This window comes from Thunnus albacares, chromosome 6 (assembly GCF_914725855.1).
Source record: "Thunnus albacares chromosome 6, fThuAlb1.1, whole genome shotgun sequence".
NCBI classification, from domain to species: domain Eukaryota; kingdom Metazoa; phylum Chordata; class Actinopteri; order Scombriformes; family Scombridae; genus Thunnus; species Thunnus albacares.
The window spans coordinates 28543438-28560116 of NC_058111.1; the positions used below are offsets into that span (position 1 = coordinate 28543438).

General features: G+C 39.6%; 4 protein-coding genes across 4 annotated transcripts; 3 read left to right on the top strand and 1 right to left on the bottom strand.

The window, feature by feature from the left end:
• Window positions 1-765: 765 nt before the first annotated feature.
• On the top strand, window positions 766-2066 carry LOC122983487 (lysophosphatidic acid receptor 4-like). The gene has a single exon (XM_044353220.1). It carries the CDS (start codon window positions 766-768, stop codon window positions 1645-1647), a length of 882 nt encoding a protein of 293 aa, XP_044209155.1. The 3' UTR covers window positions 1648-2066.
• A 3069-nt stretch (window positions 2067-5135) lies between these two features.
• Window positions 5136-6373, top strand: LOC122983488 (lysophosphatidic acid receptor 6-like). The gene has a single exon (XM_044353221.1). It carries the CDS (start codon window positions 5136-5138, stop codon window positions 6027-6029), a length of 894 nt encoding a protein of 297 aa, XP_044209156.1. The 3' UTR covers window positions 6030-6373.
• Window positions 6374-7603: 1230 nt separating this feature from the next.
• On the top strand, window positions 7604-8796 carry LOC122983489 (lysophosphatidic acid receptor 4-like). Its single transcript, XM_044353222.1, has one exon. The coding sequence runs from the start codon at window positions 7894-7896 to the stop codon at window positions 8794-8796; it is 903 nt and encodes a 300-aa protein (XP_044209157.1). The 5' UTR covers window positions 7604-7893.
• A 2561-nt stretch (window positions 8797-11357) lies between these two features.
• Window positions 11358-16487, bottom strand: LOC122984393 (integral membrane protein 2C-like). The gene is made up of 6 exons (XM_044354807.1): window positions 16134-16487; window positions 14343-14486; window positions 13928-14113; window positions 13115-13225; window positions 12734-12884; window positions 11358-12552 (listed from the first exon to the last, which is right to left on the bottom strand). The coding sequence occupies exons 1-6, from the start codon at window positions 16224-16226 to the stop codon at window positions 12461-12463; spliced, it is 777 nt and encodes a 258-aa protein (XP_044210742.1). The 5' UTR covers window positions 16227-16487; the 3' UTR covers window positions 11358-12460.
• Between the last annotated feature and the right edge of the window lie 192 nt (window positions 16488-16679).

Genomic DNA, 16679 nt, shown 5'->3' on the forward strand with positions numbered 1-16679 from the left:
CTAAAGTGAGCTTTAGATGTGCTGGTAGCTTCAGACAGAGCCTGGCTAGATGCTCTGAACTAAACTAACTGACGACTGACTCTAGCTTCATATTTAACGCACAGTCAGTGATGTCTCTGCAAGGAAGTGAATAAGCATATTTTGAAGAACTGTTCCTTTAAAATGAATAGAAAACATGGGTTAATTTTTTTCATCTTAAATACAGAAATAAGGAAATTCAACTGCTATTTTAAAGTATTATTACATACAGTAAATTTGAGGAGAACTTTCTTGTGTGTCTCTTCTGTAAATCTTACATTATTTTTTGTTGAGACAAGCATTGTAAATATTAATTGTATCAAGTGTAGATTAAATATAGATTTAAATATTAAGTATAGATTCGGTCCACCTCCGACAATAAAAAAACTCTTCAATATACTGAGATCAAGTATCTTGATTATCTTCAGTATTACATTAAAATGGACACACAGATGCAGTTTCCTCTATGTGAGCTGTGATGGTTAATCCACATCCTGATAAGAGGGGTCTATGTGCATAAGACATTTCCTCAACATAGGCCTAATAGGTACATTTTCTCACCATACAACTTATCATCATCATCATGATTATGATCACAGTTCCTGAGTTGAGTCACACAGCTTTCTGTTGAATTTCTCAACAGCCTACTTCCTCCATAAAAAGAGCAGAGGGAGGAACTAATGTGTCGTGTTTGGCTGCAGTGTTCAATAAAGTACACACAAACATTGTTTTTCTCATCAGATAGACATGAACAACAGTGAGGAGTATAGAACTGAGCCAAAGCTGGATTATGCTGTGGTGTTTGGATCTGTTATGGTGCTGGGTTTGCCTCTCAATGCTGTGTCACTGTGGATTCTGCTTCGCCGCCACAGCCTCAAATCCCCCAATGCCATCTTCATGGTCAACCTGGCGATCTCAGACCTGCTGCTGGTCATCTCCTTGCCCATGAGGGTCTATTATTACGCCACAGGAACCTGGCGTCTGAGCTCAAACGTATGCATATATATCACAATGCTCTTTCTCAACAACATCCGCTCGAGCTCCATCTTCATCACCCTCATCAGCGTGGATCGGCTGCTGGCTGTGGTTTATCCCCTGAGGTCACGCCATCGGCGAACTGCTTCCAACGCCTGGAAATCTGTTGCTCTTGTTTGGCTGTTTGTGCTCATGGTGAACATACCAGAGGGACTGGAGCTTGCAAAAAACTTAAAAAGTGTCAATGAATCTACCTGTTTTGAATTTAATAAGCAGCAGTGGCCTCAATCAGCAATGTCTTATCTTCATCTTGTGCTAGTGGTCACCCTGCTGACAGTCAACGTTGTGTCCACTGTTTTGGTGTCTTGCACTCTACACAGACGTCTCAATGACTCTGCAAAGGTCAACAACAAGGTGAATGTCATGCTGATTTTTGCCATGAACTTGGTGATGTTCACCATATGTTTCTTGCCTGTGTCGGTTGGTGTGCTTACAATTAAGAGACATGAGATTACGCCTTTGGTATGTCTTGCTTCTGTGAACTGCTGTCTGGATCCGCTGTTGTACTACTTTTCTTTGGATGCCTTCTGGAAGAAAAAAGAGGATGTGGATCTTGCAAGAGAACAGCAGACAAGGGACAATCTATTTTCATGAGATGGCATAAATTTCCCAAAGGATCCATATCAATCTTATGAATCTTTATATGAATAGTTTGACATTTTGGGAAATATGCTTGCTTTCTTAGTGAGAGTTAGATGAGAAGATTGATAACATGCTCATGTCTGTAGGATAAATCTGTAGTTGGAGCAAGCAGCTGGTTAGCTTAGCTTAGAACAAAGACTGAAAGTAGGGGGAAACAGCTAGTGTGGTTCTGTCCAAAGGTAACAAAATTTGTGTACCAGTACTTCTAAAGCTCGCTAATTAACTATTGCCATAAAATGATCACTTAATGTTTTATCATTATGACAACAAGGGTCTACAAAGCTAATGTCTGGAACTTTGAAGCATCGTTTTATTCCTTTTTTTCAATAAACTGTAATTGAAGGTAGCAGATTAAATTCTTGTGATGGCTCTTTTTTTAAGAAATTGTTCAACATTGAAGATATACACTTATTTACTTTCTTGCCAAGAATTTTGCCACTTTCATGTCTGTATGCTAAATATGAAGTTACCGCTTATCTAAGTACAAACCCTGGAAACAGAGGGAAACAGCTAGCCTGGCTCTGTCCAAAGGAAAAAGAAATCCACCTACCAGCAACAAGACTCCAGAAAGTCACTGCACACGACCAAGAAATACATAACAGCACATAACACGACAACTTGTAAAACTACAATTTGAAGTTTTGACACATTTACCAAGTGGCAGAACGTCGACACTTAACATGTTCATTGACAACATATTAGTTTTTTTGACTACAATATCCACTTGTGTGATACATGTTAATTTAAGGCAGTGTAAGCGACCAAACAATGTCATAAACTTAGCGTAACTGTGGATCTGAGCCACTGTGTGAAACAGTTTTGTGGGGTAAAACGTGCCAGAGATGTTGGGGCAAGTTGAGTCAAAGCTTAATTTACCCCCCAAATTATTTTCTGATATTCTAGAGAATAGAGATAATGTTCATGTTAATGTTTGATCACTGTTACAAGTATTACAATGTTGATGAATAAATACCTAATTGTTGACTAATGTTAAGTTTAAGCCACACACAAACATGCTCTACATACAGACGGGTGACAAATGAAAAGAAAAGCCAACATAAAGTGTCTTAGTAAGGTGTTGGGCCACCATGTGCTGCCAGAACAGCTTCAATACACCTTAGCATTGATTCTACAAATCTCTGAACTCTTCTGGAGGGATGAACATCAATCTTCAAAAAGATATTCCCTCATTTTGATGATGGTGGTGGAGAGCGCTGTCTAACACCTCAGTCCAAAATCTCCCATAGTTTTCAATTGGGTTGAGATCTGGTGACTGTGAGGGCCATAGCATATGATTCACATCATTTTCATACTCATCAAACCATTCAGTGACCTCTCGTGCCCCTATGGATGGGGGCATTGTCATCCTGGAAGAGACCACTCCCATCAGGATAGAAATGTTTCATCTTAGGATAAAGGTGATCACTCACAACAACTTTGTATTGATCAGCAGTGATCCTTCCCTCTGAGTGGACAAATGGACCCAAACCATGCCAGCAAAATGCCCCCCAAAGCATAACAGAGTCACCAGATCCCCTCACTGTAGGGGTCAAGCATTCAGACCTGGACCAGTTTTTCCTTTAATTTGTCACCTGTCTGCACATTTACACACACATTCTTTCTGTATCTAACACACAAAGATCACAGTATAATCTTTACGGAAAATGTTGAGGTAACATGTTGAACAACAGGATACAAACATATAATTTATTTAAAAATATGTGTTTTTGCCTTTGTTAAATTGATGGCATTAATAAAGTTCAAAATTATCTCAAAAGTGTTTGATTTAATGTCATTTTTATATCAGTATTTAATGGTAGCACTATTCACTGCTAGAGTGCTCAATTTACCTCATTCCCATGCTCATTTTACCCCTACCTTGGTGTAAGTTGTGCCATAGGACTAACTTTTTTTGATGAGTCATTGTTCTAAAACCATAATAATTAGATAAAATGGTTTAATTTCCATGGGTACACAACAACCTGAGGTATATATAGTTACTATTATTTGAAACAAACACACTTTTATTTTACAGTAAAATCATCAAATGTAAACATTGGCTCATGTTACCCCATTCTCCTCTTCTGAAAAAACATTGCAAATAAACATAATCCAGGCAGCAATTAATGCTTCTCTTCAAAATGTTATTGGCAAAACAAATTAACAGTATATGGAGGTAATTTCTTGGAGACCAGATTGTGCTGTTTTGTCTTTACACTTAAACAACAGAACTGGCGTACTCAACTCACAGTCTTTACAGAGTAATGGATGCCTACCACAAAAATAACAAAAGGAGTCGTCAACACTCACAGATAAGTGTATATCACTTCTTTAATGATGCAAGGGGTTTAGTCCTAAGCTTTCCTCAGCAGAAGTAACGCTGAGGAAAGGCTAAAGTGAGCTTTAGATGTGCTGGTAGCTTCAGACAGAGCCTGGCTAGCTGCTCTGAACTAAACTAACTGACGACTGACTCTAGCTTCATATTTAGCGCACAGTCAGTGATGTCTCTGCAAGAAAGTAAATAAGCATATTTTGTAGACCTATTTCTTTAAAATGAATAGGAACCATGGGTTAATTTTTTTCATCTTAAATACAGAAATAAGGAAATTCAACTGCTATTTTAAAGTATTATTACATACAATATATTTGAGGAGAACTTTCTTGTGTGTCTCTTCTGTAAATCTTACATTATTTTTTGTTGAGACAAGCATTACAAATATTTATTGTATTAAGTATAGATTAAATATAGATATAAATACTAAATATAGATTCGGTCCACCTCCGACAAGAAAAAAACTCTTCAATATACTGAGATCAAGTATCTTGATTATCTTCAGTATTACATTAAAATGGACACACAGATGCAGTTTCCTCTATGTGAGCTGTGATGGTTAACCCACATCCTGATAAGAGGGGTCTATGTGCATAAGACATTTCCTCAACATAGGCCTAATAGATACATATTCTCATCATACTAGTCACTGTAAATCTCAAGGGTATTTTCAAATGTACACATTTAGATCGTGTGACCTTTAAAATTTTCAGCATAATAACTGATTATTTTGATGCTGTTGGTAAGAAATCGTCACAGATGTGCTTAAACATTACACCTGTTACCATGAACTTCAATAAATCATTTACTGATTAACCATAAATGTCAATTCTCTCCAAACTACTAAGGTTATATGATTAAAAATATATATTTTTATTTAGGTAGTAACAAGGTATTACATTTTAAAATTGCATACAGAATATAAACTGTTCCATTTTTTAATACCACAGTGACCACAGTTTCTGGGTTGATTCGCACAGCTTTCCTGTTACGTTTCTCACCAGCCTACTTCACCCAGAACAAGAGCAGAGGGAGGAACTAATGTGTTGTGTTTGGCTGCAGTGTTCAATAAAGCACACACAAACATTGTTTTTCTCATCAGGTAGACATGAACAACAGTGAGGAGTATAGAACTGAGCCAAATCTGGATTATGCTGTGGTGTTTGGATCTGTTATTGTGCTGGGTTTGCCTCTCAATGCTGTGTCACTGTGGATTCTGCTTCGCCGCCACAGCCTCAAATCCTCCAATGCCATCTTCATGGTCAACCTGGCGATCTCAGACTTGCTGCTAGTCATCTCCTTGCCCATGAGGGTCTACTTATACGCCACAGGAACCTGGCCTCTGAGCTCAAAGGCATGCACATGTATCACGATGCTCTTTCGCAACAACATCCGCTCGAGCTCCATCTTCATCACCCTCATCAGTGTGGATCGGCTGCTGGCTGTGGTTTATCCTCTGAGGTCACGCCATCTGCGAACTGCTTCCAACGCCTGGAAATCTGTTGCACTTGTTTGGCTGTTTGTGCTCATGGTGAACATACCAGAGGGACTGGCCCATGCAAGAAAATTAAACAACTCCAGTGAATCTACCTGTTTTGAATTTCATAGACAGCAGCAGCAGCAGGAGCAGCCTCGATCAGCACTGTCATACTTTCAGCTTGTGCTAGTGGTCACCCTGCTGACAGTCAACCTTGTGTCCACTGTTTTGGTGTCTTGCAGTCTACACAAACGTCTCAATGACTCTGCAAAGGTCAACAACAAGGTGAATGTTATGCTGATTTTTGCCATGAACTTGGTGATGTTCACCATATGTTTCTTGCCTGTATCGGTTGGTGTACTTACAATTAAGAGACATGAGATTACGCCTTTGGTATGTCTTGCTTCTGTGAACTGCTGTCTGGATCCGCTGTTGTACTACTTTTCTTTGGATGCCTTCTGGAAGAAAAAAGAGGATGTGGATCTTGCAAGAGAACAGCAGACAAGGGACAATCTATTTTCATGAGATGGCATAAATTTCCCAAAGGATCCATATCAATCTTATGAATCTTTATATGAATAGTTTGACATTTTGGGAAATATGCTTGCTTTCTTGGTGGGAGTTAGATGAGAAAATTGATAACATGCTCATATCTGTAGGATAAATCTGTAGTTGGAGCAAGCAGCTGGTTAGCTTAGCTTAGCACAAAGACTGAAAGTAGGGGGAAACAGCTAGTGTGGTTCTGTCCAAAGGTAACAAAATATGTGTACCAGTACTTCTAAAGCTCACCAATTAACTATTCCCATAACATGATGACTTAATGTTTATCATTATGACAACAAGAGTCTACAAAGCTAGTGCCTAGAACTTTGAAGCATCATTTTATTCCTTTTTTTCAATAAACTATAATTAAAGATAGCTGGTCAAATTCTTGTGATGGCTCTTTTTTAAGAAATTGTTCAACATTTTAAGATATACACTTATTTGCTTTTTGCCAGGAATTTGCCACTTTCATGTCTGTATGCTAAATATGAAGTTACCGCTTTGTAAGCACAAACCCTGGAAACAGAGAGAAACAGCTAGCCTGGCTCTGCCCAAAGGTAAAAAAAACAATCCAAGACTGCAGAAAGTCACTGCACACGACCAAGAAATACATAACAGCACATAACACGACAACTTGTAAAACCACAACTTGAGGTTTTGACACATTTGCCAAGTGGCAGAATGTCGACACTGAACGTGTTCATTGAGAACATATTAATTTTTTCCTCCACAATATCCACTTGTGTGATACAAAATCCACTTAGGCTACTGAAAAAACATTGTAAAGAAACATAATCCAGGCAGCAATTAATGCTTCTCTTCAAAATATTATTGGCAAAACAAATTAACAGTATATGGAGGTAATTTCTTGGAGACCAGATTGTGCTGTTTTGTCTTTACACCTAAACAACAGAACTGGCGTACTCAACTCACAGTCTTTACAGAGTAATGGATGCCCACCACAAAAATAACAAAAGGAGTCGTCAACACTCACAGAAAAGTCTACATCACTTCTTTAATGATGCACGCGTTTCAGCCCTAAGCTTTTCTCAGCAAAAGTAATGCTGAGGAAAGGCTAAAGTGAGCTTTAGATGTGCTGGTAGCTTCAGACAGAGCCTGGCTAGCTGCTCTGAACTAAACTAACTGACGACTGACTCTAGCTTCATATTTAACGCACAGTCAGTGATGTCTCTGCAAGAAAGTGAATAAGCATATTTTGAAGAACTGTTCCTTTAAAATGAATAGAAAACATGGGTTAATTTTTTTTTCATCTTAAATACAGAAATAAGGAAATTCAACTGCTATTTTAAACTTTTATTACATACAATATATTTGAGGAGAACTTTCTTGTGTGTCTCTTCTGTAAATCTTACATTATTTTTTGTTGAGACAAGCATTGTAAATATTAATTGTATTAAGTATCAATTAAATATAGATTTAAATACTAAATATAGATTCGGTCCACCTCCGACAATAAAAAAAACTCTTCAATATACTGAGATCAAGTATCTTGATTATCTTCAGTATTACATTAAAATGGAGACACAGTTGCAGTTTCCTCTATGTGAGCTGTGATGGTTAACCCACATCCTGATAAGAGAGGTCTATGTGCGTAAGACATTTCAGATCATGTGACCTTTAAAATTGTCATCAAAATAATGACAGTCATCATCAATAATCATGATTATGATCACAGTTCCTGAGTTGAGTCGCACAGCTTTCCTGTTACATTTCTCACCAGCCTCATTTCACCCAGATAAAGAGCAGAGGGAGGAACTAATGTGTTGTGTTTGGCTGCAGTGTTCAATAAAGCACACACAAACATTGTTTTTCTCATCAGGTAGACATGAACAACAGTGAGGAGTATAGAACTGAGCCAAATCAGGCTTATGCTGTGGTGTTTGGATCTGTTATTGTGCTGGGTTTGCCTCTCAATGCTGTGTCACTGTGGATTCTGCTTCGCCGCCACAGCCTCAAATCCTCCAATGCCATCTTCATGGTCAACCTGGCGATCTCAGACCTGCTGCTGGTCATCTCCTTGCCCATGAAGGTCTACTTTTACACCACAGGAACCTGGCCTCTGAGCTCAAAGGCATGCAACTGTATCACGATGCTCTTTCGCAACAACATCCGCTCGAGCTCCATCTTCATCACCCTCATCAGCGTGGATCGGCTGCTGGCTGTGGTTTATCCTCTGAGGTCACGCCATCTGCGAACTGCTTCCAATGCCTGGAAATCTGTTGCTCTTGTTTGGCTGTTTGTGCTCATGGTGAACATACCAGAGGGACTGGAGCTTGCAAAAAACTTGAACAACTCCAGTGAATCTACCTGTTTTGAATTTCGTGGACAGCATCAGCAGCAGCAGCAGCAGCAGCAGCCTGGATTAGCACTGTCATACTTTCAGCTTGTGCTAGTGGTCACCCTGCTGACAGTCAACCTTGTGTCCACTGCTTTGGTGTCTTGCACTCTACACAGACGTCTCAATGACTCTGCAAAGGTCAACAACAAGGTGAATGTCATGCTGATTTTTGCCATGAACTTGGTGATGTTCACCATATGTTTCTTGCCTGTGTCAATTGGTTTACTTACAATTAAGATAGATAAGATTACGCCTTTGGTATGTCTTGCTTCTGTGAACTGCTGTCTGGATCCGCTGTTGTACTACTTTTCTTTGGATGCCTTCTGGAAGAAAAAAGAGGATGTGGATCTTGCAAGAGAACAGCAGACAATGGACAATCTATTTTCATGAGATGGCATAAATTTCCCAAAGGATTCATATCAGTCTCATGAATCTTTATATGAATTGTTTGACATTTTGGGAAATATGCTTGCTTTCTTAGTGAGAGTTAGATGAGAAGATTGATAACATGCTCATGTCTGTAGGATAAATCTGTAGTTGGAGCAAGCAGCTGCTTAGCTTAGCTTAGCACAAAGACTGAAAGTAGGGGGAAACAGCTAGTGTGGTTCTGTCCAAAGGTAACAAAATTTGTGTACCAGTACTTCTAAAGCTCACTAATTAACTATTCCCATAACATGATGACTTAATGTTTTATCATTATGACAACAAGAGTCTACAAAGCTAGTGTCTGGAACTTTGAAGCATTATTTTATTTAATAATTCAATTCAATTCAAATTTTCAATAAACTGTAATTGAAGATAGCTGGTTAAATTCTTGTGATGGCTCTTTTTTAAAGAAATTGTTCAACATTTTGAGATATACACTTATTTACTTTCTTGCCAAGAATTTTGCCACTTTCATGTCTGTATGCTAAATATGAAGTTACCGCTTTGTCAGCACAAACATTGGAAACAGAGAGAAACAGCTAGCCTGGCTCTGTCTAAAGGTAAAAAAATCCACCTACCAGCACCTCCAACAAGACTCCAGAAAGTCACTGCACACGACCAAGAAATACATAACAGCACATAACACGACAACTTGTAAAACCACTACTTGAGGTTTTGACACTTTGTTTATCGGACAGATGAAACAAATAAGATATAACATATGGCAGATTTTTTTTAAAACCTTCGGACAAATCCAATGTTTCTCCCTGCTTCCAGTCTTTGTCCTAAGCAAAGCTGCCTGTCTCCTCACTGTAGCTTCATATTTAACAGACAGATATGAGAGTGGTATTGATCTTCTGATGTTAAACCTCCAAGATGACCTTTGTGCATTTGAGAAAGAAACAACACCAAAGATTTGAGGTGAGAATCATTACATGAGCACCTTCCTCCTCTCACTGTAGCTTGCTTAACATAATGTGCACTGTTTGACTTTATTCTTATATGTTATAAATCATTTGATGTTACTAAGGTTTTTGTCTTATTTGTGAGCACTTCAATTGCAGAGCGAGCAGCTCTCGAGTCCTAAGCCTTGCCAGATGGAAGGCTGTCGGTGTAAGCCTGCAGCAGACTGTAAGGATCTAGATGACCTCATCTGCAGATTTTAAATGATCTAAAAGTAAACACTGCAAATGCAATTAGCCATTGAGGAGTGGCAGAGTGGTCTATAGTAGGTATCATCTCTGAGTGGCTTTATATTAACCTAATAGTACAAATCGCCCTGTCAAATGAGGCCATGGTAGAACATGTACATATTTGTTTAATCTTTTTTCGTCTCCAAATCACTCATCAAACATCAACAGCGGAAACTTAGGTAATAATATGACTGCTCTCACACGCTTTGTTGTAGCAAAGCGGTGTGATGCAAGAGCTAGATAAGGATGATGACATTAGAAAACAAGTTCAAGTTAGCTACTTATGCAATACCTTGCAGAAACCCATTTTACAACATAGAAGCCATAATCCACGTCAGAAAATTCTTATATTTTTCATTCATGGTTAATTAGTTTGTTATAGTGGCCCAGAAACTGACATGCTCATAATTCTTTTTGCTGAACAAATGGAATGTTTACTGTATAAAGCATGTTTGTAATCTATTCCGCAACCACATGCACAGCATTTTCCCTCTATGTTAACACAAGATGACAACATGTTTTTTTTGTGGCTTACCAAAATTATTCCATGTTGGAATCATGGAAATGTACTTCACATCTTCAGATAACCAAAACCTTTTGTAGAAATTTGAAAGGGTCAATTCACCGAAAACTTAAACTATGACCACTTGTTATCAGTGTAAATTGGCATTCTATACTCAGGTCATGTGATGACACAGGAGGATAGTTGAGAGATCACATTAAAGCATGTAAGTGGACCTCTGAGTTGAGATATTTTGTCACACAAACAGTTTTCAAGGTCAAGAATGAACCTTGAAAGTTCACTCAAGTTTAGCTTTTATTTGTCAGAGTGCGTGAAATATCCATCTCTGAGATTTTTCAATACAATGGAGGTGAATGCGACTTAATTTGTTTGCAGCATTGAAACTTCTCAACAAAAAAATTCAGCTGCAACGTCTTTCCAGAATTAATGTCCTTGATTCTCTGGATTGCAGATAAAGTTCTATTCATCTCTGTGACAGATATCTCAAAACTTTTGCAAAACTAAAACTACCACCAGATGTAAGTGAGAAGATACTGTATGTTTTTGTAATTTGGGTTAATAGAGCCTTTAATAACCAGCTGGATTATAATACATATTGTTGACTATTTAACAATAACATAAAGATGTTTTCAAATTCGATAATGCCTTTAGGAATAGACACCTTTAAATAGTTGAATTCATTCTTGATCTTGAAAACAGTAGTTTGACAAAACAGCTAAACTCAAGGTCCACCTACCAGCTTCTTTCTGGAGCTATCAACCACATCTCACAGTCTTCATTAACTAAATTAAACATCAACAGGTACATAGTGATTTTCACTACTTTATTCACAGACAGATTTCATCGGCAGACAAAATATACAGATCAAAGTTGGTTTTGTTGAACTAACATGTCATATAATATGCTCCCTTTCAGTAGTATTGACGTTAGTCCAGTCTCTGACTCTGGACTAAGGCTTTAAACGTGGTTTTACAAAACATTCTAACAGTGCTCTCTTATAGATAAACACATGCAAGGGAAAAAAAATTACATAACCTTAAAATGATTCACAAATGCATTGAAGTATGCAAAACACATAAGAGAAAAGCTGACAACAAATGAGAGCCTTAAAACTAAATATGGGTTTTCACCTCTTTCAATGATGATGAAATATACAAAAAGAAGTGGATGCAGTCTAACGCCTGATAATGTCTACTTCATTGCTAAAACATTGGTACATAAGTAACCAACGCAACCTTCTCGAACTTCTACTGTGTGATGCTTTTTAAGCAGAAAGGAGAGCAAGGAAGCGACAAGCAGGCAACAGGATAAAGATGCAAGCAAGCAACTAGTAATCAGCAGTTACATGTTTACATTACAGAGATCATGAGGGGGAAAAAAGATAATAATAGAAATCTATGGATAATGTTTGCTCAGAAAAGCAGGATTTCATGCTTTGCACAACTGGCTGTGTTACTAGAACACTTGACACAAAGTAATCTCCAGAGCAAGAGAAAAAAACAAGAGGACAGTCACCTTGACAACACATGGAGGCAGTCATCTCCCCCAACAACAGTAACCATCATACAAATCCCCAAAGAGGAGAGGTCTGGAAATTATAATTCATTATTGGCTTAAGGACTTTGCTACATGGAAAATCCTGTGATAGAACCAAAAGATTAGTATTGCATTACACTGGGGGATAAATATTACCTGTGGGAAATAGAAAAAAGAAAGAAAAACAGACAGGAAGTTATATTTAAAAAACAAAAACAAACAACAAAACTTTTCTTTTACAAAGGACATCAAACCAAATTCACAAGTAAAGTGCAACTCAGACATGACCAGATCCACAGGAGGGTGCTACAGTGGCTGGGGAAGTGACTAGAGATGTGCCTTTGGGTAGATGGGATGACACGGATAACCGTCCTGTTTACGCTTCATCACAGATAACCGTCTCCACCACAAATGTATTCTCAAAGTGACGGATGTGGTGGCAGTCCTTCGCCTCGCGCTTGTTGATGCCTGCGAGGGAGACAGGGTGAGATGCAGAGAGGGGATGAGAGATGTTACTTTATGTGGTGCGTGCTAAACTTCTGATCATAACAGTTTGCAGCGTTAATGCTCCTTTTATCCCCGACTCAAAAAGGCACCAACGCCGCAGCCATCTATCAGGTGACTAATGAGTCTTTTAACCCCTACTTACGTCTGCGGGAGACACGACGGTTCAGGCGGTACGTGTCCTTCCCGTTGCACAGGCGGTAGATGAAGGGTCCCAGCTGACGCATGTTGTGCACTTTGCCGGTCACCACCATCTCTTCGTGGAGGATGTAGGTCTGAGGCAAGTATGTACCCTTCTGCAAGAGGCAAAGAGGTACTAGTACAAAAAACAGCAAGCTCACTGGAATATAACCAACACGAATGCCAACTCCTGACATCAGTGCTTCGTTTTTGGTTTTTTGTGCTTTTTTTTTGTTACATTTAACTGTCAAATGTGAACATCTCAACCACTTCAAGACATTTTCTTCAGAAGATTTCAAGAACAGTAGATGCTCATGAAGACTATCCGTGATTGGACTTGTGTTACCTTGACGTTGATGAGAAGCTCCCAAAGGTTGCGCGGAGGCATCACGATAGTGGTGTTGAGCTCTATAACGTAGCACTTGTCCAGAGCGATGTCGTGGTAGGCTGTCAGTCCCTGGAAAAATAACGCAGCTTAAGACTAAATAGACTAAAGACTTAAAAAGACTAGATCAAAGGACGGGTGTAGTTTTGAAGTTATTATTTTTTCATCTACCGCCACAGTGAGGTTGAACTTTTTTTTTTAATGAAATGCCTCATCAACTATTGGATGGATTGCCATGAAATTTGGTACAGACAGACATAGGGCTGCAGCTAACCATTATTTTCATTATTGATTACTCTGTCGATTATTTTCTCAATTAATTGATTAGTTGTTTGGTCTATAAATGTCAGAAAATTGTGAATAATGTCAATAAGTGTTTCCCAAAGCTCAAAGTGACGTCCTAAAACCGTCTTGTTTTGTCCAGACCAACAGTCCACAACCCAAAGATGTCTAGTTCACGGTCATAAAAGACTTAAAAAAAAACAGAAAATATTCACATTTGAGAAGGTGGAATCAGAGAAATTGGAAATTTCCTTCTTAAAAATTACTCAAAACAATTTCGCGATTATCAAAATACCTACAGCCTCACAGAGCTGCTAGAATGATTACAGACTCTTCATATTAAACTTTCTCATTTTTGTTCTTTTTCTTTAGTGAGAAAAATCACTGTAATGAGTAACTTGTAGTAAATATTTAACTGGTTACTGCATTGTGTGTTCTCTACACAAGTTGGACATGTCAAGTGTGTGTGTGTGTGTGTGTGTGTGTCCTCACTCTGTGGAAGTCGTGGATGATATCAGCAGGGTCGCTGCCTCCAAAGTGAGGCACGGGCACAGTGATCTTCTCATAGTTGTCGGCCAAGTAGATGCTAACATTTTCCTCCAGTTCCTGACGCCCACGCAGCGGGGCGTACACTGAGTCTTCATAAAGCACCCTGCAGTGGAACGAGTTATCTGGGATCTGCACACACATGCACACATGCACACACACACACGCAGGCATTGAGATCAACACCTCAGCTGGATTGCTCAGACACAAGTATGTTGCAAGAATATCTTCTTATACTACAGGGATTTGAATTGAAACACTAAAAAGACATCATTTAATTTATGAATTACAGTACTTGCTGAAAAGCTCAATCAAAGGCATTATGGCACACTGTGCAGTATAATGATGTGGCCTCTCTTACATGAGGTATGAAGTAGTAGCGATACACATAGATTGAGGCGAGGACCAGACCGGCCATGAACACAACCAGGCCAAACGTCAGGCAGCACAGGCCGTTCAGGGGAGACTTCTTGGGCCGCAGCGGCAGAACCAGCTCCTCCTCATCCTGGAAAATACACACACACACACACACACACACAGACACACAAAGCACAAATTAAAAACTTCAAGAAAGGGCTTTGAGGGAAGCTTCAATTCAACCGAGTCCATCTTTTAACGTACTCATCTTCACTTTGACGAACAGCTGAAAATGACCTGAATTAACCAACAGCTGAAACAGAAGCTCATATGAATTAAAATGCCACATTTCAAGCAGGAATTAGTAGCGCTGAGCCTGGCAAGAGGAAGAGATGACGGAGCGCTCGGTAATGAAAACTTGACTGAGATGGTGAGTAATCTCTTCCCAGACGCCTCCAGTCTCGCAGCCCATCTGCTGGTGCCACGCGCCCAACCTGCGTTGGCAGGGTGGCACTACACACAGATAGTAGCCTCTCGCTGTGCTCTTCCTTTTACAAAACAATGACTAACAGGAGAAGTGGCTCAGTGCTTATTGTAACTGTACTGCTGAGCTCTGTAAAGAAACAAAAGGTTGTTATTCTTAGCTGGAGCTTTGAAGGATAAAAAATAATGATTGTATGCAAGGGAAATGGCTCTTAGAAGAAACTTCAAAGGAAAATGAAGACAATCCTGTGTGAACATGTGCCATCAATTTAAAAAGGCGACAGCACAAAGCTTAAGTAGTGCATCTGTTTCACAATATCTGAAGTGTATTCTGAGTGTTTTTGTACCAACTATTGAGAGTGTCTATCCTGTAGATGCAGTTTTTCCATGTTGCAGCATTTATTTCTGTTCTTAGTTGGAGCATTTGGAGACAGAGGGTACATAAGGACAAGGAGACAACTGTGTATGTGCGAACACACACTTCTGTGAGACACAGTTCTTTGTGTTCTCCCACCCCACTGAGAAAGAGTGAGAGAGAGGCTCTTTCACACCAACTGAGAGCGTGACACACCATGAGGCCTGTCTGTCTCCTGTTCAATACATTTGGTATGTCCAGATTTCAAAGTCAGATGGCCACTCCAGCTATTCTGTAATATTCACTTTATATGCATGCCTGATGTCCTATCTATATTCCATTATGGCTCATCATCTTCGGGCCTCAGCCATGTATGTTTGATAAGGGTTGAGGAGAGCTGGGATGCTGCTACAGCAAAGTTGAGGACTCCGCTGCTCTGCCTCCTCAGAGTAATCTTGCATCTTGCATGCAGCTGCAAGCTACAGCAACCCATCTGCCATTTTGTCAGCCAAAGCTCATGCATTTCTTGCATTCTACCTTTTCTTAAAATGAGGAGTTGTTTCTTTAAATGTGCATTAAAAGGTAAAATCGTCAGAGGTCATGACACACATAAAGCAAAATCCAGTGCATTTCCCTTATATTGTTAAACTGATTTTTGCTTGTGGAGCTTTATACAATCATAAACATACATTTGCACATTGTAATAACTTGCATCAAGCCTGCAATAAGCGCACTGGCGCAGAGGAAACAATCACAGAAATGACATGTTTTTAATGGCGACGTGCTGTGAAACATCCCCTGGTGTTGATGACTGTGTAGGTGCAGGCTGCCCTGCAGACACACCAGGCACGGAGAGCCTGGACACAGCAGGCATCACATTACATAAGTGTCATGTTAAGAAAACAATGACCAGCATTATTCACAAGAGACATAACAATAAGCGAGGTGTTTACTCACCATTGGATGAGGAATGAGGATTTCGGTCTTGTCGCCATCATTCTCCTTTTCCACTTTCTGTCCCGCGACAGACTGGAAACTGATTTTCACCATGTTGCTCGGTGTGTGTTGTCTTCGCTCTCCGTCTGTGTTAATGACAGCTGGCCACCTTTCTAAAACTGGATCCCCTCACCTCGTCGACGGGCCGCCCTCTTCTCACCGCTGGGCTGCTTCTCTATCTGTTTTTGTCTTTATCCACCGGAAGTGTACTGTTTTGTTTTGTTTTTTTTAAATCGGCCCTTAAAGGACCAGTCCGCTGCTTTCTGTCCTGTCTGCGGTAGGCGATTTTTTTTTCCTAGAATGGCGAAGTCAAGTCATGAATATTTAATAAGCCCAAATTATAAGACCCGCCCCACGCTGCCTCTGATTGGCTCTGACCTTGATATTCGTACCCCCCTCTCACTCCTCGTCTAAATCTAACCAATCTAACCGAAGAAGGTAACGAGTACTAGCCAATCAGAGGCAAAGTAGGGCGGGTCATTCCGTCGCCGTCCTAGGAAAAACAAA